At 38.7% G+C, this 20,471-nt stretch overlaps 1 protein-coding gene across 1 annotated transcript in view; it reads left to right on the top strand.

The window, feature by feature from the left end:
- Nucleotides 1-10,265, top strand: part of LOC115268944 (mitochondrial pyruvate carrier 2) — a 66,556-nt gene extending 56,291 nt beyond the window's left edge. Inside the window, exon 4 of the mRNA XM_062857775.1 lies at nt 10,014-10,265. Within this exon, the coding sequence (XP_062713759.1) occupies nt 10,014-10,265 (252 nt within the window). The remainder of the gene's footprint in view (nt 1-10,013) is intronic.
- The last annotated feature ends 10,206 nt before the right edge of the window (nt 10,266-20,471 follow it).

The following is a 20,471-nucleotide window of genomic DNA, read 5'->3' as shown; positions in this document are numbered from 1 at the left end:
ATCTTTTCCAAAACACGTCCGCCATAATTTACGACTGTGCATTGCAGTTCCTCAGTACCACTGAGCTATCATCGAACTGCGTCCATGACCGTAAGCCATTTGATGAACCCAACAGAAAATGATTAGGTGACGGGTTGACGGGTTCGATTCCCGGTCGGTCCAGGATCTTTTCGTAAAGGAAATTTCCTTGACTTCCTTGGGCATAGAGTATCTTCGTGCCTGCCACACGATATACACATGCAAAATGGTCATTGGCAGAGGAAGCTCTCAGTTAAAAACTGTGGAAGTGCTCATTGAACACTAAGCTGAGAAGCAGGCTTTGTCCCAGTGAGGACGTTGCGCCAAGAAGAGGAGAGAGAGAGAGAGAGGACTAGACCGCTAAGATCCATTACTTCGCACCGCCAGATATTTAGATTTTTCAGCATAGAACTCATCAAGCCGTCAAGATAAGTATTTTTTAAATAATCTATGCAATGTCATCAATTCAAGTAAAAACGCTGTAAGATGTGTACGAGAATTTATTGAACCAAAGGCATACCAGAGGAATTGCATACCACTTAGAGCCCTGAGATCAACTTCTATGATCTCAGAGACAAATAGACCTAACAGTTATAAAGCAATCTTAATTACTTAGAGAGTTGATGTCTTTGCCAAAGTAGTTTGATAAGTCAAACACTTATAGTTGACTTACCATTGGACGTGAGATTTCACGATGCTTATCAAAAGTTTAATATAGTTTGCAAATGATTATAATTTCTCAAAAAGTTTCCTACAAGTTCTGACTAGCAGCCAAATTTGAAAATTTTTGGGCATTTTTAAAAAGCTACAACTTTTCTTTTCTGAATAAATATAATGTGCATGATTTTTCAAAATATCAACTACCACTAGGCAAATAGAACCTTAAACCAAACGACTTTTAAACTGAAGTTCCTTGAAAAGGTTAACAACTCTCTAAGTATTCAGGGTCCTGATATGTATGAGTCGGTGATTATTGTGATATCAAAGATAGACGGTACACTGACATAATTTCCATCTCTGTATTTTTCAAGATCCTTATTATTTAGACAGTTGGTGTCCTCGACAAAGTTGTTTGGCTGGTCAAGAATTTTCAATTGATGGGCCGTATGATTTCAAATCCTTTCACATTTAGACTTGATTGGTTTGCTCTACACGAAGATGGAGCGTTTCAAGTAGAATACATCTTTTTTGACTGTCGTTCTATTAACTTTTAAATCTTGGATCCAAGTAAAAAAAAATCCAGCTTGTAAAATACTTTTTAAGAAATTATAATCATTCGCCAGCTTTAGCAAAATGGAAACTAGCGTCTTCTAGTAGCGAAATCTCGCATCTTATGGTAAATCCACTGCAAGTCCTTGACTTACCAAACAATTTTGCCGAAGAAACCATCTTACTAAGTATAAGATATATGAAACATAAAATTTGTAAGTTCTCTAGCGCCGCTTTTTGGTGGAACTTTAAACCAAACTATCCATCAACTGTAAGTCTTTGACCAACCTATCAGTAGGTCGACTCCAGAAGCACGTTTTCCTCCATTTGGGAAATTTGTGCCATGACCAACCTAACAACTTTGCTGAGAACACCAACTCTCGAAGTTATCAATACTTTGAGATATATGAGATGGTAGTTTTGTCAGTGTTTCGTCTGTTTGGTTCTGATATCATAGAAATTATACTTTGACAAGCCATACCTCAGAGTTGTAAAGTATTATAATTGAAACTCTTTGTATGCTAAAAAATCTACATACATTTATCTGTTAATCATGGAAGACTTTTGTAAAATCAGTGCGTTAGTGTTTAAAACACGACAGCTTTGATGAATAGTATGGCTAAAGGCCGATTTCTTCACCCGGGCTTAAATTTTAAACCAGGCTTAGCAAAATTTTAAGCCAGGCTTAACTTTTTTTCGATTTCTTCACCTCGGCTTAACCACTAAACCCGGTTTAATAAAGCTACGGTTTACGTTAAGTGTGGCTTATTTTAAGCGGTGCTCTGAGGTGGCTTAGCAGCGCTAAGCCAGGCCCAAGCCGCAAATTGCAGAGTTTGGGTTTCTTCACCTGCTTCATGGATACATTTTTAAAACAGCAGAAAATATTTTTAATGAAACATGTACACTTAGGAACGATACAATTGTAAAACTTTTGAATACGGATGGAGGCGATCATATAGAAAATGATAATCTACATCCAGCACGTCGTCAATATAAAATATTCAACATCGGTTTTTGGGACAATCAAGTTTTTACATTAGATTGAAAGTCTTCATAAAGGCACCGTGTTTGCAAATTTGTCATCCTGATTTGGAAATCGAAAGCACATTTGCATTGAAGTTTCTATTTATTTTAAGCCAGTCCTTTCCATAATGTCAGGTCACAATGAACAATGTTATGGTTCAAGAGATATTATTTTTTTAACCAACAAATTACACTCAAAACAAAATTCTTCTAATAACTTTTTATACACTGATTTCTTACAAAAACTTAGTTCAAATCACGTTTAGTCAATCGAATATTCAACATTTTGACTCATAATTCTAAATATAAAAAGTATTATTCGTGGTGTACTTCTAAACATGACTTATTTTGAATACCTAATAGGGTGACGATGGCTATTATCGGCAGGTTTGTTCTCTTTGTCGTGGGAGTTTTTCGTTGGCCAAAATGCCTGAAACATTGCCATATCATTCAGCTTAATTTGGAAGGATTTGTGGCCAACTTTGAGTTCAATAGGTTTCAAAAAACCTTTCATGACGACGAAAACAAACTGCCGAAAATACATAAGTTCCACTACCTTAAAATGACGCAAGCGGATTTTAAATATCTTTTCGCAACTCAGCACTATGAAATTTGATTTATACTTGCCGTATCACAACGGACTAGTTTTTCATACTATACCAAAAAATTGCAATATGATTCATAAGCACGATGGTACTGATAGAAATGATCATATTCTAGTGATTTGTTTTTGACTGCAAAAATGTTTTGCAACTCGTTACAGAGGAATTCCTGGAGGAATCACAGATAAATTCCTGCAGCAATTCCCGGATCCCTCAAAGAAAGTCCTGGATGAATTCATGAAAAAGCCTCTGAGGATGTTCCTGGAAAAATCTCTTGATGTATTCCTGGATGATCTTGTGGAAGAATCTCTGGAGGAATCCCTGGAAAAATCCTGGAGGTATCTCGGAGTAATCCCTGAAGAAATTTCTGGAGAAATCCATGGAGGAAATCCCCGAAAGAAATTCCTGCAAGAACTTCTGGAAAAAATGTGTAGGAATCGCAAATAAATTCCTGGAAGAATTCCCGAAGGGATTTCTTAAACAAATTCAGGAAGAATTTCTGAAGGAACCCCTGGAGGTGTGCCTAGAGGAATCCTTGGGCAAATTCCTTGAGGAATTCTGGGAGGAATCTCAGAGGAATTCCAGAAGAAATTCCTGGATGATCTAGTGGAAGAAACTCTGAAAGAATCCTTTAAAAATCCTAAAGGAATTCCTGAAAGAGTTGCTAGAAGAAACTCTGAAGGTATTCTTGAAGGAATCTCTGGTAAAATCTCATAGGAGTTCCTGGACAAAAACCTGAAGAAATTCCTCGAGGGATCCTTGGAGGTATTCCTGGATAAATTCCTGGAGGAATCCTCGGAGAAATTCCTGGAGGAACTCTTGTAGGAATCGCAGATAAATTCCTAGATGAATTCCCAAAGGGATCTCCTAAAGAAAGTCTAGGAAATATTCCTGCAGGAACCCCTGAAGGTGTTCCTGGAGAAATTCCTGGAGGGATCTCAGAGGAACTACTGGAGAAATCCCTGGATGCATTGCTGAAGGATCTTGTGGAAGAATCTCTGGGGAAATCCCTGGAAAAAATCCTGGAAAGTTTCTAGAGGAAATCCTGGAGGAACTTGAAGTAATCTCTGGAAAAATCTTAGACGAATACCTGGAGAAAAACATGAAGGAATTCCTCGATGAATTCTTGGAGAAATTCCTCTAGGAATCCCTGGAATAATTCCTGAGGAATCCCTGGAAAAAAATTCATGCTGGAATTCCTGTAGGAATCGTAGATAACTTTCTGGAGAAATTCCTGCAGGGACCCCTTAGAGAAAGTCCTTGTAAAATTCCTGAAGGAGCCCCTGGAGGTGTTCCTGGAGGAATCCCAAGGCAAACTCCTGGAGGAATCTTAGAGGAAATTTCTTCAAAATGGTCTAGACTCTGAAGCATCACACGACCAACACACTTTCAAAAAGTCATTTTCAAAATGCAACTTTAACCTTCCTTAGTCCCTAAAAAAAAGTTACAAATAAGACCCTGGGGTCATTTTTGACCCCAAACTTTGAACGGCTCTCAAAAATCAGTGGCTGGGCCGATTTTGATTTTCTTTGACCCAAATGAAAGCCACACATGTCTAGTTTTCAAACCCCTCGGAGAGTTCCGGATTTGGTCACTGTGGCCACCGGGAACCTGCTTCAACTGAAAAATGCCGCTTTAGAGACCCTAACTTTGGCAAGCTATAACTTTGCAACCAAACAAGTAATCAGGACCGTTCAAGAATCGTTGGAAAGGTATTCACGTGGACTTTGATTAAAGACGTTAATATTGACTAATTCTTAAGAACCGGTTCCGGAAATCCGGAACATCCGGAAAGTAATGTTTTTCACGATAATGTGCTAGAAAGCACATTCATATTATTTACAGGATAGAAGTTTTTGCATCAAACTTCTTTAGGCCATAATACAATCTGTCGAGAACTATTTCTGTATGTTTCTGGTTATGTCCCGTCCTTCTGGAACCGGTTCCAGGGATCCCACAAGATGGCCAACGAGTTGACTGTAACGAAATTGAACGGTTTTCCGCGCCAAACACATCTGCGTTGGTTAACTCATGATGAAATCTCAATAATTTTACATGCTCCATATTGTTGTGATATGTAAAATATATATTGTTGGACATTGTGGTCTTATGTGGCCACCGGAGTGACCACCGGAGAAACCCGTATTAAGGGACTTCCATGTTTTTGCAACAAAGATAGGCATTCGACGGCTCTAACTTCATGATTTTTCATGGCCATGTGGCTTCTGGCATTAAATAGAAGAATTGACCATTCTGGTCTGTTTTGGCCACCGGAGTGACCACCGGAGAAATCCGTATTGAGGGAGTTTCATGTTTTTGCAACAAAGATAGGCATTCGACGGTTCTAACTTCATGATTTTTCATGGCCATGTGGGTTCTGGCATTGAAAAGAAGAATTAACCATTCTGGTCTGTTTTGGCCACCGGAGTGACCACCGGAGAAACCCGTATTGAGGGAGTTTCATGTTTTTGCAACAGAGATAGGCATTCGAAGGCTTGAGCTCAAAATTCTGCAATCTTGGAGAGACTGTATTCTTCATTGATGAGATACTTGGTTTGCAATTATGCCCCTGGGCAGCATGCACATTTTATTAAGTGTATACCTTGATGTCAGTCGGACTCGAAAGGAATCCTCCGTGGAACTTTTAAGAGTATGCCAGTTGAAACTACTAGACGAATTAATTTAATTAAAAATTAAAGAATTGCGAAATGTTCATAAAACTCACTAAATGGATAATATTTGTGACTGAATTCCTCGATTGCAGAACTTGATAATTCCCTAATTCAATTGAAACATTGTTTGTCTTCCTCAAGAAAGCCCTTCTCCTACCAACTAAGACAACTTTTTATTCTGAAAAAGCTGACTTCACGTAAGTATAAGAAAATAGAGCCAGCAAGAAAGGAGAAAGCATATCAAGTACTAACAAATAATGTGGACATATCTAAAATGATAATGAAAAGAAACGATGTGATTTTCAAGAACAGTGAACATAGACGACCAAAACGTTAAGTGGTGTTAACCAAAATATACGATGAAAGGTTTGTTTGTGAACCGAATTCTCGAACTAACTATATTACCATTGACAGTGCAGTATCAGACTACAAGAATCGCAGTATATTTTAACATGAATTGACAGAACCATTGACAGTGCAGTATCAGACTACAAGAATCGCAGTATATTTTAACATGAATTGCCTCTACTACAGAATAACCTTGTTGAACAATAAGAATAACAACTGAGCATAAAGATAATATGTCGCGTGTCGAAGCATGAAAATTGAGCCATCGAAAGACTGCTTCTGGTGATAAATCTAGATAATATGAGCGTTTAAAAATAAACATAGGAGTTCCCTAGTATGTGTTTCTCCAGGTGGTCACTCCGATGGCCAAAGCAGACCAGAATAGTCAAAATAGTACACAATCATGAAGTTATAGCCGTCGAATGCCCATCTTTGTTGCAAAAACATGGAAGTCCCTCAATGCGATTTTTTCCGGTGGTCACTCCGGTGGCCAAAACGGACCAGAATGGTCAATTCTTCTTTTTAATGCCAGAAGCCACATGGCCATGAAAAATCATGAAGTTAAAGCCGTCGAATGCCTATCTTTATTGCAAAACATGGAAGTCCCTCAATACGGGTTTCTCCAGTGGTCACTCCGGTGGCCACAACAGACTATTGTGGTCAATTCTTCTTTTCAATGCCAGAAGCCACATGGCCATGAAAAAACATGAAGTTAGAGCCGTTGAATGCTTACCTTTGTTGCAAAAACATGAAACTCCCTCAATACGGGTTTCTCTGGTGGTCACTCCGGTGGCCAAGACAGACCAGAATGGTTAATTCTTCTTTTCAATGCCAAAACCTACATGGCCATGAAAACTCTTGAAGTTAGAACCGTCGAATGCCTATCTTTGTTGCAAAAACATGAAACTCCCTCAATACGGATTTCTCCGGTGGTCACTCCGGTGGCCAAAACAGACTATTGTGGTCAATTCTTCTATTTAATGCCAGAAGCCACATGGCCATGAAAAATCATGAAGTTAGAGCCGTCGAATGCCTATCTTTGTTGCAAAAACATGAAACTCCCTCAATACGGATTTCTCCGGTGGTCACTCCGGTGGCCAAAACAGACCAGAATGGTCAATCCTTCTATTTGATGCCAGAAGCCTCATGGACATGAAAAATCATGAAGTTAGAGCCGTCGAATGCATATCTTTGTTGCAAAAACATGGAAGTCCCTCAATACGGGTTTCTCCGGTGGTCACTCCGGTGGCCAAAACAGACTATTGTGGTCAATTCTTCTTTTCAATGCCAGAAGCCACATGGCCATGAAAAAACATGAAGTTAGAGCCGTAGAATGCCTACCTTTGTTGCAAAAACATGAAACTCCCTCAATACGGGTTTCTCCGGTGGTCACTCCGGTGGCCAAAACAGACCAGAATGGTTAATTCTTCTTTTCAATGCCAGAACCTACATGGCCATGAAAACTCTTGAAGTTAGAACCGTCGAATGCCTATCTTTGTTGCAAAAACATGAAACTCCCTCAATACGGATTTCTCCGGTGGTCACTCCGGTGGCCAAAACAGACTATTGTGGTCAATTCTTCTTTTCAATGCCAGAAGCCACATGGCCATGAAAAATCATGAAGTTAGAACCGTCGAATGCCTATCTTTGTTGCAAAAACATGAAACTCCCTCAATACGGGTTTCTCCGGTGGTCACTCCGGTAGCCAAAACAGACTATTGTGGTCAATTCTTCTTTTCAATGCCAGAAGCCACATGGCCATGAAAAAACATGAAGTTAGAGCCGTAGAATGCCTACCTTTGTTGCAAAAACATGAAACTCCCTCAATACGGGTTTCTCCGGTGGTCACTCCGGTAGCCAAAACAGACTATTGTGGTCAATTCTTCTTTTCAATGCCAGAAGCCACATGACCATGAAAAAACATGAAGTTAGAGCCGTTGAATGCCTACCTTTGTTGCAAAAACATGAAACTCCCTCAATACGGGTTTCTCCGGTGGTCACTCCGGTGGCCAAAACAGACTATTGTGGTCAATTCTTCTTTTCAATGCCAGAAGCCACATGGCCATGAAAAATCATGAAGTTAGAGCCGTCGAATGCCTATCTTTGTTGCAAAAACATGAAACTCCCTCAATACGGATTTCTCCGGTGGTCACTCCGGTGGCCAAAACGGACCAGAATGGTCAATTCTTCTATTTAACGCCAGAAGCCACATGGCCATGAAAAATCATGAAGTTAGAGCCGTCGAATGCCTATCTTTGTTGCAAAAACATGAAACTCCCTCAATACGGATTTCTCCGGTGGTCACTCCGGTGGCCAAAACAGACCAGAATGGTCAATTCTTCTATTTAACGCCAGAAGCCACATGGCCATGAAAAATCATGAAGTTAGAGCCGTCGAATGCCTATCTTTGTTGCAAAAACATGGAAGTCCCTCAATACGGGTTTCTCCGGTGGTCACTCCGGTGGCCACATAAGACCACAATGTCCAACAATATTTTTACATATCACAACAATATGGAGCATGTAAAATTATTGAGATTTCATCATGAGTTAACCAACGCAGATGTGTTTAGCGCGGAAAACCGTTAAATTTCGTTACAGTCAACTCGTTGGCCATCTTGTGGGATCCCTGGAACCGGTTCCAGAAGGACGGGACATAACCAGAAACATACAGAAATAGTTTTCGACAGATTGTATTATGGCCTAAAGAAGTTTGATGCAAAAACTTCTATCCTGTAAATAATATGAATGTGCTTTCTAGCACATTATCGTGAAAAACATTACTTTCCGGATGTTCCGGATTTCCGGAACCGGTTCTTAGGAATTAGTCAATATTAATGTCTTTAATCAAAGTCCACGTGAATACCTTTCCAACGATTCTTGAACAGTCCTGATTACTTGTTTGGTTGCAAAGTTATAGCTTGCCAAAGTTAGGGTCTCTAAAGCGGCATTTTTCAGTTGAAGCAGGTTCCCGGTGGCCACAGTGACCAAATCCGGAACTCTCCGGGGGTTTTGAAAACTAGACATGTGTGGCTTTCATTTGGGCCAAAGAAAATCAAAATCGGCCCAGCCACTGATTTTTGAGAGCCGTTCAAAGTTTGGGGTCAAAAATGACCCCAGGGTCTTATTTGTAACTTTTTTTATGGGAGCTCCCCTAGGGGTCGTCCAATGTTTTGGATGAATGGAAACGATAGTTTTCCACAAAAAATTAATTGTCTGAAAATTTCAGATTTCTAGGCCTTTCGAAACAAAAGCTCTAGCGAATTGAAATTCGGAAAAGGTCAAAAAAGACCCCAAGACCTTACTAAGGTTAACAAGGCGATAATGGAGATTATTTATTCGAAGGCAATTCTGGATATCAAAACATAAAGCAACATTGCAACGCCTTTTCTGCAATGTGGCACTCCAACTTTGTACAATGACAGGCAAATTCGAACACCACATGTTGTGGAACGATCATATGAAGTAGTTACTAAATCGAAGATCTTCGATACTAGCGTTGGGTAAAATATCAACAGTCTAGGTAGTTCATCATTATTAATTTCCTTCTGCATCCGAAAAATTTACCGAGCGATTTCACTTTTCCTGCTCGAATTTCAGCGGATGTTTTGTTGTTGTTACTCCATACTGCATATAACGGGCATTTCAAAATATCGGCGGCTTAAAATGACGTTTCCATTGGAAAGTCACTGGAATGATATGGGAAAATTCGTTAAGCTTGGCTTAGCGTAAGCCATCGCCTTCATTTGCTAAGCCGGTATGAAGAAATGCAAATATTTAAACCTGGCTTAAAACTTCGGCTTAACTTTAAATGTGGTTTAAGATAAACCAGGCTTACGTCGTTAAGCCGGGTAGGTGAAGAAATCGGCCCTAAATGCCTTAAAATCACAATTTTATTGTTAATCTTAACCGTCGTTCAATAAATATTTATTGTTACATTAATATCATGTTGAATGCATATTTGGACGACAAGAGTAATGTAGAATGTTATAAAAATGTGAAATATGCCAATTTTCAACTTTGAAAAATGAGTATTGATGATACGGGGCCCGTAGAATGTGTCAACGGCAAACGTATTGGATCTGACAAACAGCTTCTAGCCAATGCCAAGGTTCAATTTTCTAAGCCACCCTCCAACACAGACCACCCCATCGCAGCCCTCTCCGTTCCCAAATTCATCGATTTCAAGAAGGGAGAAACCATTAATCCATACCGAGCCGAAACGCTTAGGCAGCCTACCGACACCGCGCCAACAGAAATACACCAAAGTGCATCATCATCACTGCACGAACAGCAACAGCAATGGCAACATCGAGCTGCGACGCCACCACTACAACAACAACAACAACAACAATAACAACAGCAACAATTGGACCCAATGCGTCCGCCAATAGTTCGACTTACTGAACAATCTGCAGCCGGTGACCAGCGCTTCTTGAAAGCACGACTCCGGGATCCCAAAATTATGGATCTTGTGCGCACATATCTATCATATTTACACGACCAACCACCTTCAGTATGTATTCGCGGAATCACCAAAACCAGTGCAGCTGTAATGCTAGCGGCCGAAGGCTTACCAGCGGACATTTTTCACCTGCGCGAGGTTTTCCTGAGCGTTCACGAAGAGCTCGGCATTCCACGGGACGACGCCATGGCAGACCTGCAGTCTCATCGAGCGTTCCTTTCTAGTGAACGCATTCAACGTCTTCAAAACGCAAGGGACGCGGCTCATACATTTTCTCAACCAATAAATTTTCAACGCCGCTGACAGACTTCGATGAAGTAGCTGCAATTGACGACAAAAATATTTCTAAGCAGAATAGTATTGTAAGTATGACTAATCTTCCAAATACTTATCCGTCTTCACAACAGAATGCGACTGAAATTCTGATCTATTGTCAAAATTTCAATCGTATGAAAAGCCCAGCCAAAATGAAGGAAATTTATAAAAACATTTTAAGCTCTTCCTTTTCGGCTATTCTAGCAACTGAAACTAGCTGGGATGAAAGCATACGAAGTGAAGAAGTTTTTGGAAGTGCATTTAACGTTTTCAGAGAAGACAGAAATTTTCTGGAGTCCCAAAAGAAGTCTGGTGGAGGAGTATTAATTGCAATTTCGAATAATTTCAATTCGGAAATTATTTCAGCACCTAAATGCGAAGACTTTGAGCATGTTTGGGTGAAATCTTGCATTTCTGGCGAAACTCACGTGTTTGTCTTCGTATACTTTCCCCCAGATCACGCTCATAAAACTACTTACGATATTTTTTTTCAATCAGCTGAACAAATTTTATCGCAATTTCCTCCCGAGGTTAAAGTTCACATCTATGGTGACTTTAACCAACGCCAAGCAGACTTCATTCAGGACTCTGAAAATGAATGTATCTTACTCCCAGTCGTTGGAGACAATGAAACACTGCAGTTTATTTTTGACAATACTGCTAATTTAGGCCTCAATCAAATAAATCATGTCAAAAACCAACAAAATTGTTATTTGGATTTCTTGTTCACTAATATTTACGAAGATTTTTGCGTGAGCGAATCATTGAATCCCTTGTGGAAAAATGAAGCTTTTCACACAGCAATCGAATTATCAATATTTATTCATGGACACCAAAATCCCAACGACTTTGAGTACGAAGAAGTCTTTGAATATCAAAAAGCTAACTATGTCAATATGAAGCGTAGACTAGACAATATAAACTAGGTATCAGAAGGCCGGCTCCAGAGGCACGTTATCCTCCATTTGGAACATTTGTGCCATCGCCATACATATAAGCCTATTTCATCATTTACCTGAGGGAGAATGGGGCAAGGGATGGAATGGGATTAGGAAAGGGAAAAGTGATGAAATAGGAAGGGGTACCCTTGAAAAGGGAATGAACGCATAAGCGCAACGAGAGCTCATAGCTCATACCACACCGGATTTAATCAGTGCCCTGAAAAGGACACTGTAAAACGCATAAGCGTAAAGAGAGCCTATAGCTCATTGGAGGTAGCTTGTGACGTCATGCGACTTTCAATATGACATTGAAAGACACGGCATCGAAAGCATCCTCAATATTCAAGAAATCACCCAAGCAAAAACTACGTTTGAGCGAGTACTTTCTTGAAAACGAATACAACTTTGTGTAAAAGATTCACTGTGGACATCCCAAATTGGGAGGCATGTGAGCTCACATGAATAGGCATGCCAGCCAGACGAACATCACAGATGTGATAATCGACAACGCGTCTCAAGCATTTCAGAAAGAACGAGGTAACCAGATAAATCTGAAACTCATTCCATCTTTATACAACGCACGCACCCTTTCGGGATAAAACTGTGGAGTAATTTCACGCCATGAAAAAACCCCATAAAAATGTAAGAGTTCAAAACATGTTTGAAATACTCAAATCCCTCTGGAGAAAAATAGGACAAAACCCCATTTCCTCCTGGAGATTTGAATTAAGCAGAGCTATTTAGGGCCCACTAAGTCGATTATATAGCTATAATTCTCAAGCGGAAGCTAGAGCTTTGTAACTACACAAAAGAATGGTTTATCCGAAGATATTTTGAACTTGAACAGATCAGAGTTCCATTCAGGAATACCTCTTGCAGTCCGTACAGACCGCAGAGGACAAGCTTCTTTCAAAGCAATAGCTATGGTTTACCACAATGGAGGGCGTTGTAAGTACAAAATTACAATGAAACTCTCTTGGAGTAGCAATGGAAGCGAGTTATCAGCAAAATGTGATCGCAACCAATTAGTACAGGTTTCCTAGTTCGTTGAGCAGGGACGTCTGAATACGCAAATTTTGCGAAGGAAAACTCAAAAGTGCACAGAAGGTCAAAAGGAGACTCCTTATTTGACACATGCCAATCAGTCAACTCATGACAAATTCTGCTCATGCAGAGAATGGTTAGGTGCAATTCTATGTTAAGTTATCCATGAACTGGACTACCTAAGTAATCCATCAAACTGAAGCATCTCAAATTAATGTTTGAGCTACTTCAGATGATGTAATCATCGTAGCAATACTGCCAAATACCAGCGAAAATATGCTGAATACAAGAGCTTGCTTGAAGGCATCCATAAGGAAAGGTTGAAACATACTGTTAACGTCATTCTAAGATATAGCATGCTCGAGGCACGACACTTCATTTATAATGAAAGAAGCAAAACTGGGTTCACAAGGTAACCTATACAGAAGTTACCCTACGAATATGAGCATTTTGAAGTAGAGCCACTTAGGCCACGCACGCTTTTTACGCTGAAAATTGATCTGAGGTTTCCTAGCCGTAGCCACTACCCAAACTAGACAGGATTACACACTTCACAATCACAGCACAAAAGGGAAACATCAACGACAAACCAATCCGGTGTCAATTGAAAAACGCCAATGGCGAAAACGCATTAAGCGAACCCATCTAGGTAGTAATGTAAGCTAATTTACAACATTTGAATAATCCCGCCCTTATTTAGCCTCAAATTTGAGACTTAAGAAGGGCAACTGATTATCTCGGAGAAACGCAAGGTCCGCTGCACTATTGCTCCGGTTAGCGCAGTAAGGGCGTTATACTGTGGAGGACGCCCTAAGTCTCCACAGGCTCCGTTTGTGATTAAGTTTTTATTAGACCCCCCTAACCATTCATTCCTTGGCACGGTAAGCGTAAAGCCGCATAACACCATGAATTAGGGGTCACCCGTTTAGTGGACTCTTACCACTGGATCAGGCGGTCCGTAGTGTTATTCTTAGCCAATTGAGACAACCGCTACCGACACTACACAGCTATCTAGGCTGATTGGGAAAAGAAGTTAACATTGATGGTTAACTTCCGAACGAACCCGAACAGCCGGCAAAAACAATGAAACAAGACAATGAAACACTGCAGTTTATTTTTGACAAAACTGCTAATTTAGGCCTCAATCAAATAAATCATGTCAAAAACCAACAAAATTGTTATTTGGATTTCTTGTTCACTAATATTTACGAAGATTTTTGCGTGAGCGAATCATTGAATCCCTTGTGGAAAAATGAAGCTTTTCACACAGCAATCGAATTATCAATATTTATTCATGGACACCAAAATCCCAACGACTTTGAGTACGAAGAAGTCTTTGAATATCAAAAAGCTAATTATGTCAATATGAAGCGTAGACTAGACAATATAAACTAGCAATCAACACTACGGAATGAAGGAAATGTCGAAAATGCTGTAAATCTTTTTTACAACATTATTTTCAAAATTATTCATGACGAAGTCCCTAAAAAGAAAAAAAGACGTTTATGTCAATTTTAAATATCCCGTCTGGTATAATAAACAAATAAAAAATTTGAAAAATCGCAAACAGAAAGCGCATAAAATTTACAAAAAAAAATAATTGCGATGAAAATTTGGAAAAATATTTAGACATTGCTAATCAACTAAATTTTGCCATTGATACCGCATTTGAAGAGTACAATGCCAAAACTGAAAATGAAATAAAGTCTTGCCCTAAGAATTTCTTCAATTACGTAAAAAATAATCTTAAATCTGACAATTTTCCATCTTCTATGAATCTTGATGAACACGTAGGCAACAATCCAGACGAAATATGCAACCTATTTGCATCATTTTTCCAAGAAATTTACACCACCTTTTCAGATCATGACCGTGACCGAGACTTTTTTGAATATATCCCTGATTTTCCCGTGGATATAATTCACAATGAATTGACAGTACACGAAATCTTGAACGCACTTAAAAATTTAGATGCTTCTAAAGGTGCTGGACCCGACGGTCTTCCTCCAGTATTTTTGAAGAATCTAGCTATGGAGCTCACCACGCCACTATTTTGGCTATTTAAAAAATCTCTCGAAACAGGTATCTTCCCCAAATCATGGAAAAGTTTTTTTTTGGTACCTATTTTCAAATCTGGCAAAAAATCTGACATACGTAATTACCGTGGAATTGCCATTATCTCGTGCATTCCTAAATTATTCGAAGCAATAATCAATAAAAATATATTTGCTCAAATTAAGAATAGAATAACGCACATGCAACATGGATTCTATAAAGGGCGCTCAACCGCTACAAATTTATTGGAATTCATTAACTTTTCATTGACTGCAATGGATAATGGCAATTACGTAGAAGCTCTTTACACTGACTTTAGCAAGGCATTCGACCGCATTGATATTCCAATGCTACTCTTCAAATTGCAAAAAAAGGGTATAGAACCCCGACTTCTTAAATGGCTTGAATCGTACCTTACAAACCGCCAACAAATAATAAAAGTCAAAGGAAAAACATCACATCCCATTCAAGTCACTTCAGGAGTGCCTCAAGGTTCCCATCTGGGCCTTCTTTTATTTATTCTTTACATTAACGACATTTCCTTCATCCTGAAGAAAACAAAAGTGTTTATTTATGCCGACGATATGAAACTATATATGGAAATAAGGAATCAAGAAGACATCAACATATTTCAGAATGAAATTCGCATATTCCACACATGGTGTTCGAAAAACCTACTACAATTAAACATCAAAAAGTGTAATTTAATATCATTCAGCAGAAAACGAAACACACCAAACATATCAATTTCCTTAGGAGATCAGTATGGGGAAAAATGTAGTAGAGTTAGGGATTTAGGAGTAATCTTAGATTCTAAACTAAATTTCAATGACCACTACAATACCATTATACATAGGGCAAATAACATGCTTGGCTTCATAAAACGCTTTAGCTTTAATTTTGACGACCCCTACACAATAAAAACATTATATGTTGCCTATGTTAGGTCAATTCTGGAATATTGTAACATTGTCTGGTCCCCATTTCAAAGTAAGCATATCGATCGAATAGAATCAGTACAAAAGCAATTCTATTATATGCTCTTCGAAAATTAGACATTTCCTCTTCCATCTTATGAAGCGCGCTGTAGGCTTATCAATATTCAAACACTGAAACAGCGTCGTGAAACTGCAATGGTTTTATTTGTTAACGACATCGTTTCGCAGCGAATTGATTCAACTGAAATCTTATCAAAATTAAACTTTTACATACCCTCACGGCAATTTCGAAATCGACACTTGTTTAAAACTACCCATAGTCGCACAAACTATGCCAAAAATGAACCTTTGAATCAAATCACGAACATTTATAATCAACACTGTGAAACTATTGACTTAACTATGTCGCGGCATAATTTAAAGAAATATTTTAACACTATAAGAAATAACATCAGTAGTAGTACTTAAAATATCTTAAAAGCACAAATTATACACACATCCACCAGCATACACTATTTATATATTTTCTTATATGTATTTTATTAACAATATGTACTATAGCTTTAAGAAATGAAACAAAAACTGTATGTATATGTACTAGTCTACGTTGTTTGACGAAACTGAATAAATAAATAAGACGTGACTGAGGAAGATCGGCCATAGCAGGTGGTTGAGGTTTTGCTTGTCGAATCTTACAGTACTGACAATTTCGCCAAACAGCATGGTATGTCGCTTTCATTCGCGGAATACGATAGTGTTGAAGTAGTTCGTTGATAATTGTCGTATGGTTCTGGTGATTGAATCGTTCGTGAGTGTCGGCAACAATCAAATTCGTTACGTGATGCTGACGAGGAAGTATAACAGGTTCAGCTGCATCACGGTGAATAAATGCGCACGCTTTAGTTCGACCCTGGACGCGGGCTACTCCGTTTTCGTCGATGAAAGCACAACGAAAAAGTAGGTTGTTCCGAATGATCCGCTTAAATCACGGGTTCCCAACCGGTGGTCCGCGGCCCCCTGGGGGGCCGTGAAGCCAGTTAAGGGGGGCCGCGATGTTACCAAAAAATTGTTAATTTTTTATTCTATTTTGTGCAAATTATACCAATTTTCAATTTTGTATACCACCATCCCCAAAAGCCACAATTTGAGGAACAAATTTTCAATATAAAACGTCTTCAGAAGAAAAAATTTTCGGCTGCGCCGCTATTTTTCAGCTACGACTCAAATTGAATGTTCACGACACCATTTTTACAAAATATGAGTGTCGAAGAAAAAAAAAAAAGTATCATTGATAGTCGAAAATCTTTCCCACAGTAAATTTCTGGCTACGTCACTGTACCCAAAAAACTCGGTTTCGTTCAGTAAATTCATATTTTAATAAAAATTTTCAATGGGCCGCAGATGTTTTGACAATTCTTAAAGGGGGTCGCCACCTCAAAAAGGTTGGGAACCCCTGGCCTAAATGAACTCACTTCTGGATGTTTTGCCGCTAACAGAGCGACTTCCTCTGCATAGCAGGGCTGGTAGCAAAGACAGATGGCTGAAATAGTTAGTTTAGTGACCAAGGGGCTGTCCATAAACCACGTGGTCATTATTTTGGGACCCCCCCCCCCATTTCGACCCCCCCCCCGCGTGGTCATTAGTCCATACAATTTTATTTATTTGTCCATACGAAATGGTCATTGGCCGAAACCCCCCCCCCCCCCCTAATGACAACGAGGTTTATGGACAGCCCCCAAGTTCACGAAAATAGTGACTTACACATGGCAAAAAAGTGACTAAATAGTGACTTTTGGGAACCAAAAATATAATTAGCAGCCTAAAATTGTGAGCCGATCTTGATTCAGGAAATCTTGGGCTACCGCATAATAAACATTTTCAGGAAAAGCTTCTCTATCAAAAATCATGAAAAATGCATGTGTATACAATAGTTAACAAGCAGATATTGTGCAGAACTAGTTGAATAGTAAGTCAAAGAACGAAAAGGGTTGTTGACACCTACAGCTTCTCTTTAGTCGATTCTAGAGGAATTCAATGCGGAAACATAGGTGCAAGTTCCTGGTATTTTTTTTAGTGAAAGCTGATATAATTTTTAACTGAACAAATTTCTAAATAGACTTATACGAAAATGACATTTTAATTTTAAATTTCTCCCACAACTCCACATTTGAAGTTTTTGAAAAAAAAAGTTCGAGGTGCAATTTCTCATTTATTTTTGAGCGGATTCTCCGTGGAAGTTATTGAATTTACAGAGTAGCTAGTGACTGGAGTATCTGGAAATCTGGGAAGCTGGGGAATAATAAATGTTGATAGCTATCGATTCCAATAAGCTTCAAAAATATCAGCAAAAAGGAAAGCAAAAAGTTAAAAACAAAATAGTCAAAACAGTATTTGACGATGTTCCCAAAAAAACTGTAGTGGACAAATTTTGAAAAAAAAAAGTAGTGGACAATTTTTGAAAATCGAATGGAAGATATCATTTCGAAGATTTCTCTTCCAAACATTCGCCAAAGAATTTTATCAGGAAATTTTTCTACGTGTGGAACTAGAATATCATACCTACAGAAATTCAGACAAAAGCTTAGCTAGCGATAAAATTCCACAAGTAATATTCAGTGATTTTCGCCAAAATCCTGCATGAATTTATGCAGAAATAGTCATGGAGGTCATACAGGAGCATATTTCGAAGGCCGCATAGACAATTATTGTAACGTTAATTCCATCGAGAACTTCTTCAAGAGTTCTGGCAAATATTTTCTGCTTTTTATTTCCGAGAATGCCATTACAAGTTTATTCAGATTTTTCACCAATATTTGTTCCGGTAATAGTTCAAAAACATTCACCACTTTACTGTAGAATGACCAGAAACTTCAATGGGAAAGAATGCGCTTTTTAGTTTGTCGTATGAATCTTGTGCAAAAAGACAACCCTTTCACTGAATAGATGAATCAGTTTCGGACTGGAGATTTTTCTGTTAAAGACACCTACTTGACTTAACAATACTACAATACTCAAAATCAGTCAGTCTATTTTGACAATTGATACATTTGCTAACACAGCTACTAAACATTTTATTGTCTCCAGTCAATGCTTTTTTTGCACTTTTATCACTGTGGTAGATCCTTTATTAATGTCCGTTTCGACTTCGCCTACCTCGCGCACACGAGTGCAACACGATTAGCAACGGGTGTTGTTTGATTGAATCAGTCTCTTCCCTGCCGTGCGCCAACATGGTTTGTCGATCTTCGCAGCGCGCGTGGTATCAATACTTATATATTAATTAGATCTTTAATGATCGTTACCACAAGATGGCGACGAGGATGTAGAATCCAAAGTTTAAATAAAACAAATAAATTAATTTGTGTAGTCATATTTACGAAAAAAAAATAGAAACATGTGGAAAAGAAATTTGTTTCAATTCAAGTGCAGTAAATGGATTGCGTGCATAAGAGAAAAGCGAAAAAAAGTGAAGATGTTAATTGCGTATTCGCAAATAAGTGATTCGAAAAGTGGAATAATTTGTCATTTACAGTGCTAAACGGTGAAAAAATAATAATGTTCATCCCGGATAAGCAGCATCAAATCGGCTGCTGTGTATCGCTTTTGTTCGTTCCCTTTTGTGCTCGCCGCTTGATTGAATTCAAGGTCAGGCATTCAAAGCCGATCAGTGTGGCTCAATTGCTTCAGTGATAATTTGTTAATTGCTTGTGTGACGCATGCTGATCGATCGTGTAGATGAAAATAAATGAGGCGAACCAAACATGTTGCGGACTTCATTGATGTATGAGGTAACTGGGCTGACTTGGTAGAGTTAAAGGTAAGTCTCTGTGTAATGTTGATACTCTTCAACGCATAAGTTTCGTTGACACGAATACAGTGAATGGTGAAAGGGAAATGTGGTATAGTTGCTTAATATAAGCCAGGCAAAGTTGTGCGTTTCAGCGAAATAGTGTTGACAAATAACATTCATTTTGAGGACGGAGGGCGAGTTGAATCATTTCCATGAATCACCCAAAGTTCTGAATGACCTCTTCTTGGATTGGGGGGTTATGTTGAAGTGAATAAAACAAATTTTGTTGTCGTTTACCTAAGCGAGAATTGTTGGTTCGTAGAAAAATAACGAATTCTTGACCACGGATTTAAGGTTCCGCTACGTGTGTCGTGCTTAGAATTGACAACGCTTATTTCGGATGTTTGTGTTTTTTTTTGTGTGACCGAGATGGAACGTCGGCTTTACCTTAAGCCCGACAAGGTCGATGTGCCGGTCAATTCGGTTAAGGAGCACCCCACTTTTGAGGTGAATTACGATTTTCCAGGTATTTTAATTGAAGCGTGGTCATAGTGAGATCGTTTTTGATATTATGAGTAGAGTGATAAACAACAATCTTAGTAGCTATTTTTGCATTCCAGTGAATTCGATTCTCAATGATGAAAAAATTGGTTGTTCTTAGATGATGCGGCAAATAGATGATTTCCTATGAAGAATGCGAAAAAGTGTTTGAACATGAAGTGAACTCCCGTTTTTTAATTAAAAAAAAAAAAAGTAAATTACACTTGAACGAAAAAAAAAACAATGCTATGTGATTATGCGAATCATCAGCAACTGAGCAAACCGCTCTATGCTGCAAAAAAAAAACTACACAAGAAGATGAGCTCGTGAAATGCTGGCGCGCCGTGGCTATGCTAATATGTATAAAGAATCTCGGTAAAACACAGCGTTTGTTAGCTGCACTTTGGTAAACATTTTTCCTGTTTCTCAGAAAACAAAAATCATGCAAATGCTGAAATCTCGTTGAAAATCAAGTTTCCTCGGTAAAAAAAATAAACAGAAAAAAAAACAAA

This window comes from Aedes albopictus, chromosome 3 (genome assembly GCF_035046485.1).
Source record: "Aedes albopictus strain Foshan chromosome 3, AalbF5, whole genome shotgun sequence".
Lineage (NCBI taxonomy): Eukaryota > Metazoa > Arthropoda > Insecta > Diptera > Culicidae > Aedes > Aedes albopictus.
This window is presented reverse-complemented; position numbering and strand designations above follow the sequence as displayed.